This window comes from Glycine max, chromosome 17, assembly GCF_000004515.6.
Source record: "Glycine max cultivar Williams 82 chromosome 17, Glycine_max_v4.0, whole genome shotgun sequence".
NCBI lineage: Eukaryota > Viridiplantae > Streptophyta > Magnoliopsida > Fabales > Fabaceae > Glycine > Glycine max.
Genome location: NC_038253.2, coordinates 19,820,773 through 19,834,958, shown reverse-complemented (window position 1 = coordinate 19,834,958; position 14,186 = coordinate 19,820,773). Strand labels below are relative to the sequence as shown.

General features: G+C 31.1%; 1 protein-coding gene across 1 annotated transcript; it reads right to left on the bottom strand.

Moving 5' to 3' along the window:
- Window positions 1-3,015: 3,015 nt before the first annotated feature.
- Window positions 3,016-7,276, bottom strand: LOC100802182 (probable disease resistance protein At5g66900). Its single transcript, XM_003551008.5, has 5 exons — window positions 6,962-7,276; window positions 5,531-5,931; window positions 5,069-5,427; window positions 4,595-4,809; window positions 3,016-4,493 (listed from the first exon to the last, which is right to left on the bottom strand). Exons 1-5 carry the CDS (start codon window positions 7,161-7,163, stop codon window positions 3,667-3,669), a joined length of 2,004 nt encoding a protein of 667 aa, XP_003551056.2. The 5' UTR covers window positions 7,164-7,276; the 3' UTR covers window positions 3,016-3,666.
- Between the last annotated feature and the right edge of the window lie 6,910 nt (window positions 7,277-14,186).

The window sequence follows — 14,186 nt, the reverse complement described above, 5'->3', positions numbered from 1 at the left end:
GAAGATAGTGATGATATAATGTTCAACAACCAACATTCCTACATGATTGTGTAAATTACTAAATTATATTTGTCTCTTGGCCATCTCGATCTGAAGTTTGACGAGAGTTTGTTTGTTAGAATTGGTCTGACTTCTACGTTGTGATTATATGGAAATTGCCACTACCACTACTACTCATTGATGGTTTACCTCTTATTCCAAAGGAAAATTAGTATATTCTAATAATTCCCCGTCAAATACGTGTTTGTGCCTATTTCGTTACCTCAAAACTTTCCTCCCATAATATATTCCAAAAGCTGTTCGCTGATGATGTTTTGTGATTAAGCATAGTTTTCCAGCCAGGGTCAAATATAATCTAAATCACTATATCTAGCCTTTTCTTTCCAATTATTGCACAGCTTGCGTTGAATTGGAACTTTAGCCATAAAACTGATCTAATTTTCCTATAAAAAATTATGTAATTTAAACCACAAATTGTTGATCGAATTTGGTATTATTTGGAGTTTTAAAGTGTCATAACTATAGAACGTTGAATGAAAAATTCTATTGATGAAAAATAAGAGTTTTTTCCAAAATTTATTTATTAATTTGGAAAAATATGAGAAAAACTGTTTTAATGGAATTGATCTTTTAAACTAAAGTAGAATTCAAAAGTTGATTAAACATAATTAATATTGTAGCACCCTATTGCATTCATCTTAAAATAGATATCTCTAATTAATATGTAAAATAAAGATATATTTAATTTACTCTTTTTTGAAAATAAATGCATAAAAATATAAATTAAATTTATAAAAAAAAAACGGTTTCATTCTCATTTATTCGTGTCACCTAATATAATGAGGAGCAGTATCACGTAGTTGTTCAGAAAAAAAAAATTGAACTTTAATTAAATTTGACATCACTAAGTTGTGATAAATCATACATGTAAATGTAAGATTAAAAAAGCATCATGTCTTAATTAACCCATCTTGTTGTATATTCTTAGAAAATTATAACAATGATTATTGTTTATGTTTAAGAAATTGAAAGAAGGTGGTGTTGGAAGAAGGCTTTCGGTGGAACTTAGGAGATGGTTCTAGTATAGATGTGTTGAAGCAACCATGGTTGATGTATGCAGGGATAGAAAATTTGTAGGTGAAGGACCTCATGGATCATCCTATGTGTGGTTGGAAACGTGCCACTTATTCATCATTTGTTTTCCCCAAGATATGCAAGCTATTTTACCCATCCCTGTATTGACTGCTATACACATGACAAAAACATTTGTTGTGCCCGTATTGATACAAATCTGTGAAGATCCAAATATCATTTGCAATAGATGGAAGACTCATTGACAAAAACAGATACTAAAAAGGCTTTTCAAAATCAAAACTTAATCATGAAGGTGCAAGCAAAAGAAGGTTTATAATTTAGAGATCAAAGTCCAATTCAAAAATTATCTCATACTTATAATTTAAAGATTATTTCAACAAACTTAAAGACAATAATTTGGAGATTAAACTAAGTCCAATACTTAAGATTGAAGTTGCATATGCAGACTAAATTTATTTGGTTGAATTACTTAGTTTTTGAACCAAAGAGTTGGTTAAGCCCATTTTTCTCATATTTCCTATTTTTAATGTACCTTTATACTTAACTTAGGGGAAACAAGTTCAAATGTTTTTTCATCTTTCCTATGTTAGTTTTTAGTATTTTTGAACTTTTTATATTATTATGATAATTAGTGGAACTTAATGAGCCATTGTGATGGTTAGTAGGAGGTAAATCCTTAATGGGAAATAAATACTTAATCGGAAGATATCACAATGCACACCATTTCTTCTTCGCGATGCCCCTGTGTGGGGAAATGAGAAATTTGGCCAGAGACGAAAGAAAATAAAGGATCCTAGACAAAAATTAAAATAGTTGCATCAAAGTACAGGATTTTGAGAAAATTATAGAAGTTGAGAAGGTGCTTGATGAGTTGTTACTTCAGGAGGAAAACTTTTGGGTACAAAGGTCAAGAGCAAATTGATTGGTGCATGGAAATAAAATAATGAAAATACAAAAAGAAATTCATAGAAAAGAGGAGGAGGTGGAGATTGTTGAAGTATTAACAAATCTTTTTACTTCTTCTTGTCCTATTTATAAAGAGGTGGTCGGCTTAGTTGGAGGATGTATAAATAGTGACATGGAAAAAGTTCTCAACAGATAGTTTACTGCAGAAGAGATCCAAGTGACTTTGAACCAAATGCATCCAACAGAGGCTCTAAGAGTTGATGGCACAATTGCTCTATTCTATCAGCATTTTGAGGAACTGTTGGATCTGATGTGATTAGTAAGGTTCTCCAAATTCTAAATGAAGGAGGGGAACCTACTGCTATTAACAAAAAAAATGATAGTCCTTATTCCCAAGGTGAAGAACGCTTCTCATGCTAGTGAAATGAGACCGATTAGTTTGTGGAACATGCTTTTCAAACTTGTGACCAAAACCATTGCAAACACGTTGAAGCAAATTCTCCCTTTAATTGTAGGACAAACTCAGTAAAGGCAAAATATCACAAAAATGAGATTGAATTGTGATTTTAAAATTTTTCTTAAGCTTTTTTCTTAAACGAGTCTATTATATTATACAAGGAAAAAATAGATACAGATTTTCACAAACTTACTTGGTCAGACGATATGAAATAGATTTTGTAAAAACACTTTTCAAAACAAACTCATTGTCAATTAAAGCAAAAGAAATAAAGATATCAGACATTGAGAATTTTAGATTAGAGAAATTGCATTGTTTTAGGAATTTTGTAATGTAATTGCATTGTTCTGTTTATTTGTCTCTATCATATCACAATATTCTGAGAAAAAAATTATTCTCATTTTTTTAATAATCTCCTGTAGTTAATCTGAATTGAATTAGTGAAGAAATTGCATCTTTTGCTGCATTATGCTTTTCTTCTTTGCAGAAAGAGTCACCACTAGGGCTAGCTACACCATCTGCCCATGCATCCAGGTATTTTGTTCAATTCACTAACATTTATATTTACTTATCAGGTCTTTCAAATTATGTTAGTTGTGTTCTGTGAACTAGTGCTGGTGCCTGGTGTCTAGTGATTGAACCATTTATGCTGAATGCAGGACCGGTCCAACCACAAGTGAGGCCTGAAGCAAATTTTAAGAGAAATGTTTTTACTTTAAATGAAAAAACTACATATTGGATCTTTTTGTCAACATATGTAACATTTTATAATAGATGTGTCATTTTGTTTTATAAAATGAATATTTACATTTTTGTTGATGGGCCTAAAGCGTATACTTTAGTTGTTTTACTCTTAAGTTGTCTTTGACTGAATGTATATTGGATGGAAACCATTGACTGAGAAATACTATCATTGTGGGATTGTTTAGGGCTAATTTACTATCAGAAAATGCTTTTAAGTGAAAAAAAATATACAGTATTTTTACCACACGAATTTGTACTAACAAGCTATTTCCTAACACTTTATCTTATATAAATTACGCAGACAGTCAACCAAAACAATAACAATTACTTCTCCCTTTTTGCCTTGGACATCACAGAATTTTTGTTTCATGAGTTCGTCAACAACAAACCAAATATTGTCCCTTTATTTTCTCGTGTGATCAACAACAACTTGCAAACGCAATGACATTCGCATGAAACAAGTATTAGGAGTGAATTTCATGTAGCCAATTCAAGTTGACATCAAGTTGAGGAATATCTATCTTTAGATTGGGAAGCATAGGTTTGAAAGCATCCCAAGAAGCAGCCGTCTCTTCATCACATACCACCTCTTTTAAATGCTCAAGATTGATGATTGAGGGTGGCAATTCACACCTTGCACAACTTGTCATGTACAGATTTCTTAGATTACAAAGATTACCAAAGTCCTCTGGCAAATTAGGAAGGCTTATGCAGTTTGAGATGTCCATATGCCTTAAATTTGAAAGCCTTCCAATAGAATTTGGTATCCCTTCCAAATCAGTACAGGAACTTAGCCTTATAAGTTTCAAATTCTCCAAATTTCCAATTTCTTGGGGCAATGCTGAAAGCTTATGGCAATTAGTAATACTGAGCATCTTCAAGGAGGTGATCTCACATAGCCCCGTAGGCAATTCCACCATATCATTGCAATAGTCAATATTCAAATCTTCTAGAATTGGAAGAGCATCTGAAATTAGCATGTTTCCGTTTTCAAAAGCCTGTCTTGTATTACAAAAGTAAAGGGATAATTTTTTAAGATTCTTCAACATGACAAAGGGAGGAACAGAAATCCGCTCTAATCTCATTCTTCTTAGGTTGGATAATGAGTCAAGCGACTCAAAATTCTTCATTTCAGAAGGATGGAAACCATGACGTATGACTATCAGAACTTTTAGTTTACTCATTTCTTTCAAGAACTTTGGAAAGGTGTACCGACTAGTTTGAAGGTTTAAAATCAGAACCTCGGCTTGAGTTGGTTGCAGATGGGACCAATATGATGTGCAAGTTTCATCTGCAAAAGCAACCAATATATGTGTCAATACTCAATAGTAGAAGAGCAACAAAAGACAGATCATAGGAACTTTCTATACTTTAGAGAAAGGTATAACTAACCGGTTGATATAGACAATATGCGAATCATCATGCCTTGCTGTTTTTCTCTAATTAGCCACCATTCAGTTTTATTTTCAGTTATGCCAATCATAAGTCTTTTTCTCAGTTCAACTTGTTCCTGGGTGCCTTGATAAATTGTGATGTCTCTTAGAATACCATGAAGGATGATGAAATGGTTATTGTAGTAGTAACTGTCTGTGTCACTTGTATTTTTCCTGGTAAAATTATCAATCCTCACAAGATTAAAATAAATGCTCTTTATATGATAGATTCACAAATTTCAACATCTGTCCTCAATAAGAAATGAAAAGTTACATAATGGCAGAAGTTTAAATTCTCAAGTTAAATAGTAAATTTGGAATAATTTATAAGGAACACTGCTCTCATGAGCTAACAAGCTATTGAATTATTTGTACTATAGAGTATATTAGAATAAAGTGGTTGAGAATAAATATAAGTAGTCATCGACTGTACCTTGTTTCTAAGACATTAGCCAGATTCATGGAAGCTAATTTGTTGACATTGGCCATTACTATGCCATCATTATCTAGTCCATACAACTCTACCCACATATCCACAAGAGCAGCAACAGGAATTTTTTGGTTTTCAGGAAATAAAGCTAAGTCTATGAAGCACTCTTTGATGATGGAATTATCTTCCAAGACATCTGAGATCTTTTTGAGGGAAGCAACTAATTTAGTGTTAGAATCAAGTATGGAATGACCTTGTGACAATTTCTCCACCATCTTTTGCCACAACTCGTAAGGTTGATTACTTAGTGATCTACCAATCACTTTAATGGCAAGCGGTAAGCCCTTGCAATGTCTAACAATCTGCATTTCATGGTGCAAGCAAATATAGTCAATGATAAAAAAGTTTCTTCTAAAAATTAAAGTATGGATTACTTGTATAATGTCAGAAAGAAGGAACAAGCACCTTTTGGACAACTTCTTCAGGAATATTTGAGCTGTTTTTTCCTAAGAGAGTGTGGTGACAAAAAAGGGCCATTGCATCTTCATGAACAAGAGGTTTTAAGATGTATGGAGAGCCAAATCTAGGAAATGCAACTCTTGAAGTCACCAAAATTTTATAATCTGGCATCTGAACCTTAAATTTCTCAACTAAGGGTTCTGAGCCAGGCCAGACATCATCCAGGACCAACAACATAGGACTTGCATCAATTTTCCTCAGCAAAAGTCCCGATTGATTAACCACATCTTCATCGCTTTGAAACTGAGGCACCTGATATCCACAATATTCAAATAGTCTTTCGACGATAATCTTCAGCTTAGGTGTTTTTGAGAAGGTGACAAATAAAATATTTTCCTTGAATGAACCTATAGAAACCAAAGAGATTAGTAAGCCCAAGAATTCTTTCTAGACTAATCTTAAACTGTGCATGTATTGCAACAAAATAATTTACTACATTTAACATTTTATAAAAATGAATATGAGCAGGAATTAAAATAACTAATTCTCGTGATCATAAGAAAGTGCTTCTTATGTTAGAGTAGCACATGCAAAAGTTAGGAAATCAAATAACTATATCAGTTTTCAGTAAGCTTGAACTCTGCCTTAAGCTGTTTTCTACATATATATCAGAAGTATATATGGAATTAGAATTTAGAGCATTCCACGTGCATTTAGTTTCACCTATTCTTAAAAAAACTTCCATTTATTGTTGAATACTATCTGAAGCAATGCAAGTTTCCAATAAACATTTTTCTACCTTTTTTTATTATATGAATTCATCTATAAAAATTAGTTATCTCATTTATGAACCAAAAAGGAGTTAGATACTATGCTTTAAGCCATTTTCTATAGTTCAGAAATTAGAGCATTCCGCTTGCATTTAATTTCACCTAGTGACTACTTCTAATAAAGCTTCCATTTATCCTTGAAATGATAAATTGTCAAAATTTGTTTCTGCTAGTGTAAAACACGAACAAATTGGTTCCTTAAAGATGAAAATTTTAAATTTATTATCTGAACATGCGAAAAATGCGACAAATTAATCATACAGTTAATTTAATGAAAAATTGATCTTTAAACTTTATAACTTATTGTCATATTGGTTCTTCAATATTATATCTTATTGATAAAATGATCTCACAAATTAACTGTAGAACTAATTTGTCACATTTTTTTTCATATTTAGAGATTAAAATTGTATTTTTTATCGTTTCAGTGACTAATTTGTCATCACATCACACTTTTAGAGATAAATTTGGTAATTTACCCCCTTTAAATAAAATCTAAAGTTTTGCAAATTTTCAATAAAGATTTTCTTACCTTTTTTGTTACTATAAGAACTAGTTAATTCATTTATCATAGCAGAGAACCAAAAAGGAGTTAGTTACGACATACCTATGACTTGTTCATCCCAACAAAGCTTTGTAGCCAAAGTGGTTTTTCCCGATCCACCTAAACCAGTCAGCACAATGATGGACACACCTTCTTTAAGAAGTTCCATTTTCAACTCCCTCAATGGTGCATCCAACCCAACAGTGAATTCTGGCTCTTCAGGAACACCAAAAGGACGCTTTACTTGTTGTGCCATCTCTTCCATGAATAACTTAACTATTCGAGTCCTTTCAATCAAGCAAGGTTCAAGTTCTGAGAAACAGAGAAACTCAATGTATTGAAAGTCCAGAACGTTAAAAGAGACCAATTATATTTAGGACAGTGTTCCATTTGATACGCTTGACACTGATTCTTGCTTTAGTTCTAACATAAAAAAATGCTTCACTTTACTAAGCTTTCTACATGAAAAAGGAAAAAAAAAAAGTATGCATTTTGGTTGGTCAAAACATCATCTTTTAATTTATTTTTATTCCTACCTGGAAAAACCCTCTTATCATTGACGTTATTAATTTCGCCAAATGGTTGATATATATGAACAAATTTGTAAATGTATTTTATATAAACATATTGTAAAAATATTTTATGTAAGGTTAAAAACAAAAAGAATAGTGTCAAATGTTCTATTTTTATACTTTAACATTATATTTTGCATAAATATTATATAACTAAATATAATAGTTTATATTTGAAAACATGTTTAAATTTTAAAAAAATGTGAAAAAGCTGAATTTTGAAATTCTAAACTAACTATCCAACGTATTTTATTTTTTTTACAAAGGTTAGGACGGCAAAACATGAGGATAATTTTTAAAATCTCAAGGTTGACACCTAAAAAACTAGTAATCCTTGGCGGCAATCTTATATCATGTTATTAGAAAGAAATAAAACAATACAGCCAAGGCCTGAGGGAGCAAACCAAAACTCTCATGCATATGAATCTTTATTGAGTCACGTGTTTATTTTAATCCTATATATTGAGCATTTAATTTAATATTTATCTTTTTATTCCTTTGAAATATATTTCTTAATTTTAATTTTAAATTAAGTAATTTGATATAACTATTAAAAAAAATTCTCTCTCAAACATCTTTTATGTGTGACTAAATCCGGTATCGATAATTGATCTCATAATCACCCCAAAAAACTAAAGCTTATGAAAATATCTCGGATTCCTACTAGAAAGTCAAAGTTCCTCATTACAATGGTTAAAAAAGATTCTCATTATGTCTAGGTATTTTGAGTTGTTTATCTTATTCAATATAATTCTTTCATATTATATCTAAATTAAGCATTAACTATTTCTTTAAAAAATAATTAACAGTTAAAATAAATTTGTTTCAAAATATAAATACTTATCATAAATTCAAAAATTAATATTTCTTTATCGTGAACTCTTAAAATTATATGAAAACAATCTTTTTTTTTACAAGGAAAATAACCATTATGTTGTGCATTGTGCAGAAAATAAAATGCTATATGTGTATGTATTGTGAAGACTATAATGTATACATTGCAGAAAAATCGGTACAAGAAAAGCCGGCTTAAATTACTAAAAACATTTCGGGGACTGTAAGACAAAGGTATTGGAAATGAAGTTTAAAAAAAAAAAATAGTATTGTATGTAGTAGAGAAATGCGACAATTACATAAAACCATGTACCTTAATTTGAAATAACACGAGCGATGCTTCCTATGGATGTGCTTTTCTAAGAAATAATATTTTTTTACGTGTTCTTCTTGTTAAAGAAAGCTGCAATGTACGAGCACGATCAAAATTTGAAAATATATGAAATAAGTTCTTGTAATGCACGAGGATCTCCAATTGAAAGAATTGGTTAGAATCGCAAATTAAGAAGATATTTATAGCCATGCATGCCATGAGCGTACATTTTTTAGTTTCCCATGACTATAATTTTGTTACATAAAAAATAAAGACTATAATTTTGTAATTGCATGTACATGTTACTAATCTATTACTATACGCGTGTTTTACTTTTTCATGGATATTCTGCCTTAACGAAAGAGTTAAAATTACAATAATAAGAAGAATAAGACGAAAGATCATTCATGGTCAACTTTAATCTATGTTTAGTTTTTGACGCAAAGTAATTACAGGGCAATGTAGATTTTATTCGTATAATTAAATTAAGAGAAAAGTGTATTTTTTTTCACGGAGATTATTTTTAATTAAAAATGAAAGGATGAGATTATTATATATATATATATATATATATATGAAGAATAGTTAAACTTATTGCCATAGCTTTGTAAACGTTTTCAAATGCATTCATTGTTTTGCAAGAATATGAAATCTATATTAATAGTAATGTCTGCTTTTGTTTAGAAAGTGCGTAATTTCGTGAACAAGAAGGAAAATTACAATATGTTTCTCATTCAAGGTTTAATTATTAATTCGATAGTAATAAATAACATTTTTTTTTCTGTGCATATAAGCATCCTATTCCTCTTTTTGATTCAAAATGATTCATAGCATGCACGGAAATTTCCAATATATAAACGAATTTGGAAAACGTGTGAGAACACGTCCTATATATTTTTTTTCTTCCTATATTGCAGATAGAAAAATTATAATATTCTAATTCCCCGTCAAATACGTGTTAGTACAGATTTACCTCAAGAGTTTCCTAGCTCCCCTTCAACTCCTGATCCATTATCCTTCACATGAGTGGTATACACATTCAGATATTTGTGCGGGAATTTTCAGATGCAAAGGGAAGTTGGATTGCTGGGGTTTTAGAGAAATTAATTAATTAAGCTTGGAGGAGATATAATAAGGTTGGAAACACTTTATCTCTTGTTTGAATTATGAGCCAACAACCATGGATACATGTGATAGTAATTTGTACCTGCCAACAATGGATACAAGTAATTCAAGATTTGAATTCTAATTAATCTTTGGGTTTAAAATAAATCGTGTTGGGATAAAATAACCAACTTATGTGAATTTACGCTTGGATGAAGATTAATCTTTACTTTCAACATATACAAACAAAAAAAAGTCTGAACTACGCGGTATATATTCTCACTGCCCTGGAAATAGCTTGGAATTGGGATGTTAATTAGAAACCTCCTTGACTTGAGAATGATTCCTCAATTAACTGCATGCCATTCGATCAACTCGTCTATAGATAAGAAAATACGGCTGCTGACTTCATGTCATGTTATTGAAATTATTGAACGAGTTCATCCACCTTTAATTTTCTCTGCTGCATGTTATTACGTTATGGAAATAGTCAAATAAAATGAATGAGCATTTGGATGCCCCGTAATATATATTTTGAGCTACTTTTTCTTTTGACGTGGGCCTTTGTTCCTCCTTAATTAATTGTAAACAACAACAACAAAGATTTGTTTCCTCCCTCCACTTTCCAAAACCTGTTTTGCTGAGTTTTGTCGATGGGAATATGTTTTCCAGTCTGGGTCAAATATAATTTAAAATCACACATTGTTGATTTAATTTGGTCGGGTGATGAATATATTAGCAGTTTAGCACGGTATTACATCCATCTAAAATAGTTATTTCCAGACAAATATTTAAAGAGAAGATATATTTAAGAATATTTACTTTACTATTTTTGAAATACAATAAAAGATTAATTTATAAAAATGAATGAACATTTTATATTTAATACAAAAAATAAACATTGAAAATCATTTTGTTTCAATTAATGGTTAAATTCTCATATCTATGTATATTTGAGGCTTAATTATCAATTTGGTTCCCAAATTATTTTAAAGGTTCAATTTAATTTTTTTTATATAGATTTAATTTGATCCTCAAGTTTTTATTAAAAATGCATCAATCTTATCTTTTCTGTCGAATTAAGCTAATGTCGTTAGGATTGAAAGGTATGGTGATTTTTTGCATACAAATAGTGACGATTTTTAAATCTAACCCTCCACCAACACCTCCTCCTTTGTCGTCTCACCCTCACACTCTACTTTTGACCTAGACCCATCGTGCATCGTTCCCAACACCACCATCCTCAACTAGATCTAACCCTCCACCACCACCAAACTAGATCCGCAAAGCCTCCTGTAACATCCCATTTTTCGTAGACTAAATTAAAAAGGATTATTATTTATAAATAAATAGAGTTTTATAAAATGACAAGGTTTGTTATAATTAAATAAATAAGGAGAAATAACTTTATTAATTAAAATAATGATTTTAGAGAAAATAAAGAATGTATTTTATTTATTCATTTGATAGAGAATAAAATATAGTTTGTTTTTATAAAATTATCAAAATAAATAAATAAAGTAAATAATAATTTGTAAATCTCCTTCTTCTTCTGAAATCCTCTCTTTTCCTCGCACACCACCAAACCTGTCTCAGAAAAACAACGATCTCGAACTTATTCATTGTTGGATCGTCATGAAATTTAAGCACCAGGTTCGCAACCCAATTCCAAACATTCTCACCATTGGGAATTTCGAAATCATGTCTGAGCTGAGAGAAATATCCTTCGCATCGTAGTCTTTTATTTTCCCGCAGAAACCCAAAATTGTCTTGGTAAAACTACGATCCCGGATTCTTTAACTGTTGGATTGTCGTAAAATTTTTATATGTTTTTTGAGATTAAATTCTTCACACCTTCGTCGTTGGGATTTACGAGATAATATTAATAGAGGGAGATAACAGAATCGCACGAAGACAGTACAAATGGAGGCTTCAATCTCTTCTCCTTTTCTCTAACGTTTGGGAACCCTAACAGAGCAATCGAAGGAGGAGCTCTAGAGAGCACCAAAAACATCTCAATTGATAATGGAGAACGCTTGAGTGACTACATCGAGGTAAGGGATGAGTTATTCACATTTGAGGAGTAGTGAGAATATATGTAGAGATCCTTAAAGTATCAATTAGATGAGTTTTTGGGGTGTTTCTACAAATTTTAATTTTATCTTTATAATTATAACTGTGAATTACATATGTTTGACGAACCAATTGATGTGAAATTGATGTGTTCTTGGATTGAGTGTGAATCCTATAAATTAAACCTTTGTCTAATTAGCGTGAATTGATGAAATTAAGTAAGTAGAGATTTAGCATAAGAGAGAGTGAGATATTGATTTTGTATTTTCTCCTTTTCATGTTTTTTAAGGTTTTTTTATAGTTTAAAATTAATATTATATTTGAAATTGACCAAAGATTTCTAGTAGACTGTGTGTTGTATTCTAAGATAATATATATGAATTCATGTATACTTATATATACGAGAAAGTGTTCATATAATTATTTAGAATTGATACATTGAAAGCTTACTTTGAAATTCATGATCCAATATGATGTATGCTACTGGTTTTATATATATATAGATTTTGCTATATATTTATTTATATTAATATTTTATGTAAATAATATTGTAGTATTGTTATAGTATGATTCCAAAAAATTATTCAAGTGTTGGAGTTTGAGAATATTATGGTTAGATTTGATGTACATGTGTATGTTGTACCTTATGAATATCATTATGAATGTTATGAAGATGCATAAATAAACATGGGGCGCAATGATACACCATTTTGGGCTTATGAAACGAGATGTTAAATTATGGGCATGATATTTGGTCGTGAATAAGTGTGTGTGTTTAACACTTATGTGATAATAATTATGTTGTGAGCTGTGAATTATACAATAACCCGACCAGTGTTGATATTGAGAAAATGTTTATGCGCAGTGTTAAAGAGAAAGTATAGGTTTCCTATTTAAGATCCAGTGTTAAATTGTAGCGTAATGTGTTAAACGTGTTTGAAACACGAGTGTGAGGTCATGGGTATTGTATGTTGGATCAAGTGGCCTCGGGATAATTAAGAAGGGGGGGTTGAATTAATTATTAATGAACTTTTACTAATTAAAATTTACCCTACTTAGGCTTTTACTATATTGTTAAGAAAGTAAATAACACAAATGGAAACTTAACCAAAAGTAAAAGCGATAATTAAAGTGCACAACAGAAATTAAAAGAGTAGGGAAGAAGAAGACAAACGCACAAGAGTTTTATACTGGTTCGGCAACAACCCGTGCCTACATCCAGTCCCCAAGCGACCTGCGGTCCTTGAGATTTCTTTTCAACCTTGTAAAAATCCTTTTACAAGCAAAGATCCACAAGGGATGTACCCTCCCTTGTTCTCTTTGAACAACCTAGTGGATGTATCCTCCACTAGAACTGATCCACAAGAGATGTACTCTCTCTTGTTCTCAGTCACAACAACCCAAGTAGATGTACCCTCTACTTGTACCACAAAGGATGTACCCTCCAATGTGTTAAGACAAAGTTCTCAGACGGTTAGTCCTTCGAAACTTTGTGAATGGGGAAACAAAAGAATTCTCAGGCGGTTAGTCCTTTGAAATCTTTTGTTTATGGGAAAGGGAAGAATCAAAAGAATTCTCAGACTGTGTTGTTTTGAATTCTTTGACAAGGGAGAAGGGAGACACAAAAGAATTCAGGCGGTTAATCCTTTGTTCTTTTGGAAAAGGGAGAATAGAGACACAAAAAGAATTCAGACGGTTAGTCTTTGGCGAATTCTTTTTGGCAAAGGGATAAGGGAATGAAAAAGATGAATAGCACAAGTTTTGTTTTCAAGGTTTGGAAAACCAGAAAACTTAAGAAAGTTTTTGCAAAGGAAGAAGAAGAAGAAGAAGATGTTCAAAGAGATTCAAAGGTTGTAAAAGAATATGTGGAAAAGTTTTTTGTAAAGGTTGCAAGTGTTATTGAAATGCAAATCAAGGTCTTGCTTTTATAGACTCTTCATGTTTGGTCAAGAAAACCATTAGAAGAGTTATAACCTTTAGAAAAGCTTGAAAACCATTGGAAGAGTTATATCTTTTGATTTCTATTCAAAACTTATCACTGGTAATCGATTACCAAATCATTGTAATCGATTACACAAAGCATTTTTGTGAAAGGATGTGACTCTTCACATTTGAATTTGAATTTCAACGTTCAAACACACTGGTACTCGATTACCAAATCATTTTAATCGATTACACCATTTTGAAATCAATTGGAACTTTGTAAATTCAGTTAAAAGTTTTTTGAAAACAATCTTTGCTACTAGTAATCGATTACAATAAACTGGTAATCGATTACCAGAGAGTAAAAACTCTTTGGTAAAAGGTTTTGTGAAAAAATCATGTGCTACTCAATGTTTTGAAAAACTTTTTAGTACTTATCTTGATTGAGTCTTCTCTTGATTCTTGAATC

What these genes read in the sequence shown, in the direction of transcription:
- LOC100802182 (XM_003551008.5), bottom strand. Translation starts at nt 7,163, where the DNA reads ATGGAAGAGATGGCACAACAAGTAAAGCGTCCTTTTGGTGTTCCTGAA. An exon ending in TTGGGATGAACAAGTCATAG is followed by an intron (nt 5,932 to 6,961) that starts GTATGTCGTAAC and finishes TGGTTTCTATAG; the next exon opens with GTTCATTCAAGGAAAATATT. An exon ending in GCTAATGTCTTAGAAACAAG is followed by an intron (nt 4,810 to 5,068) that starts GTACAGTCGATG and finishes TAATTTTACCAG; the next exon opens with GAAAAATACAAGTGACACAG.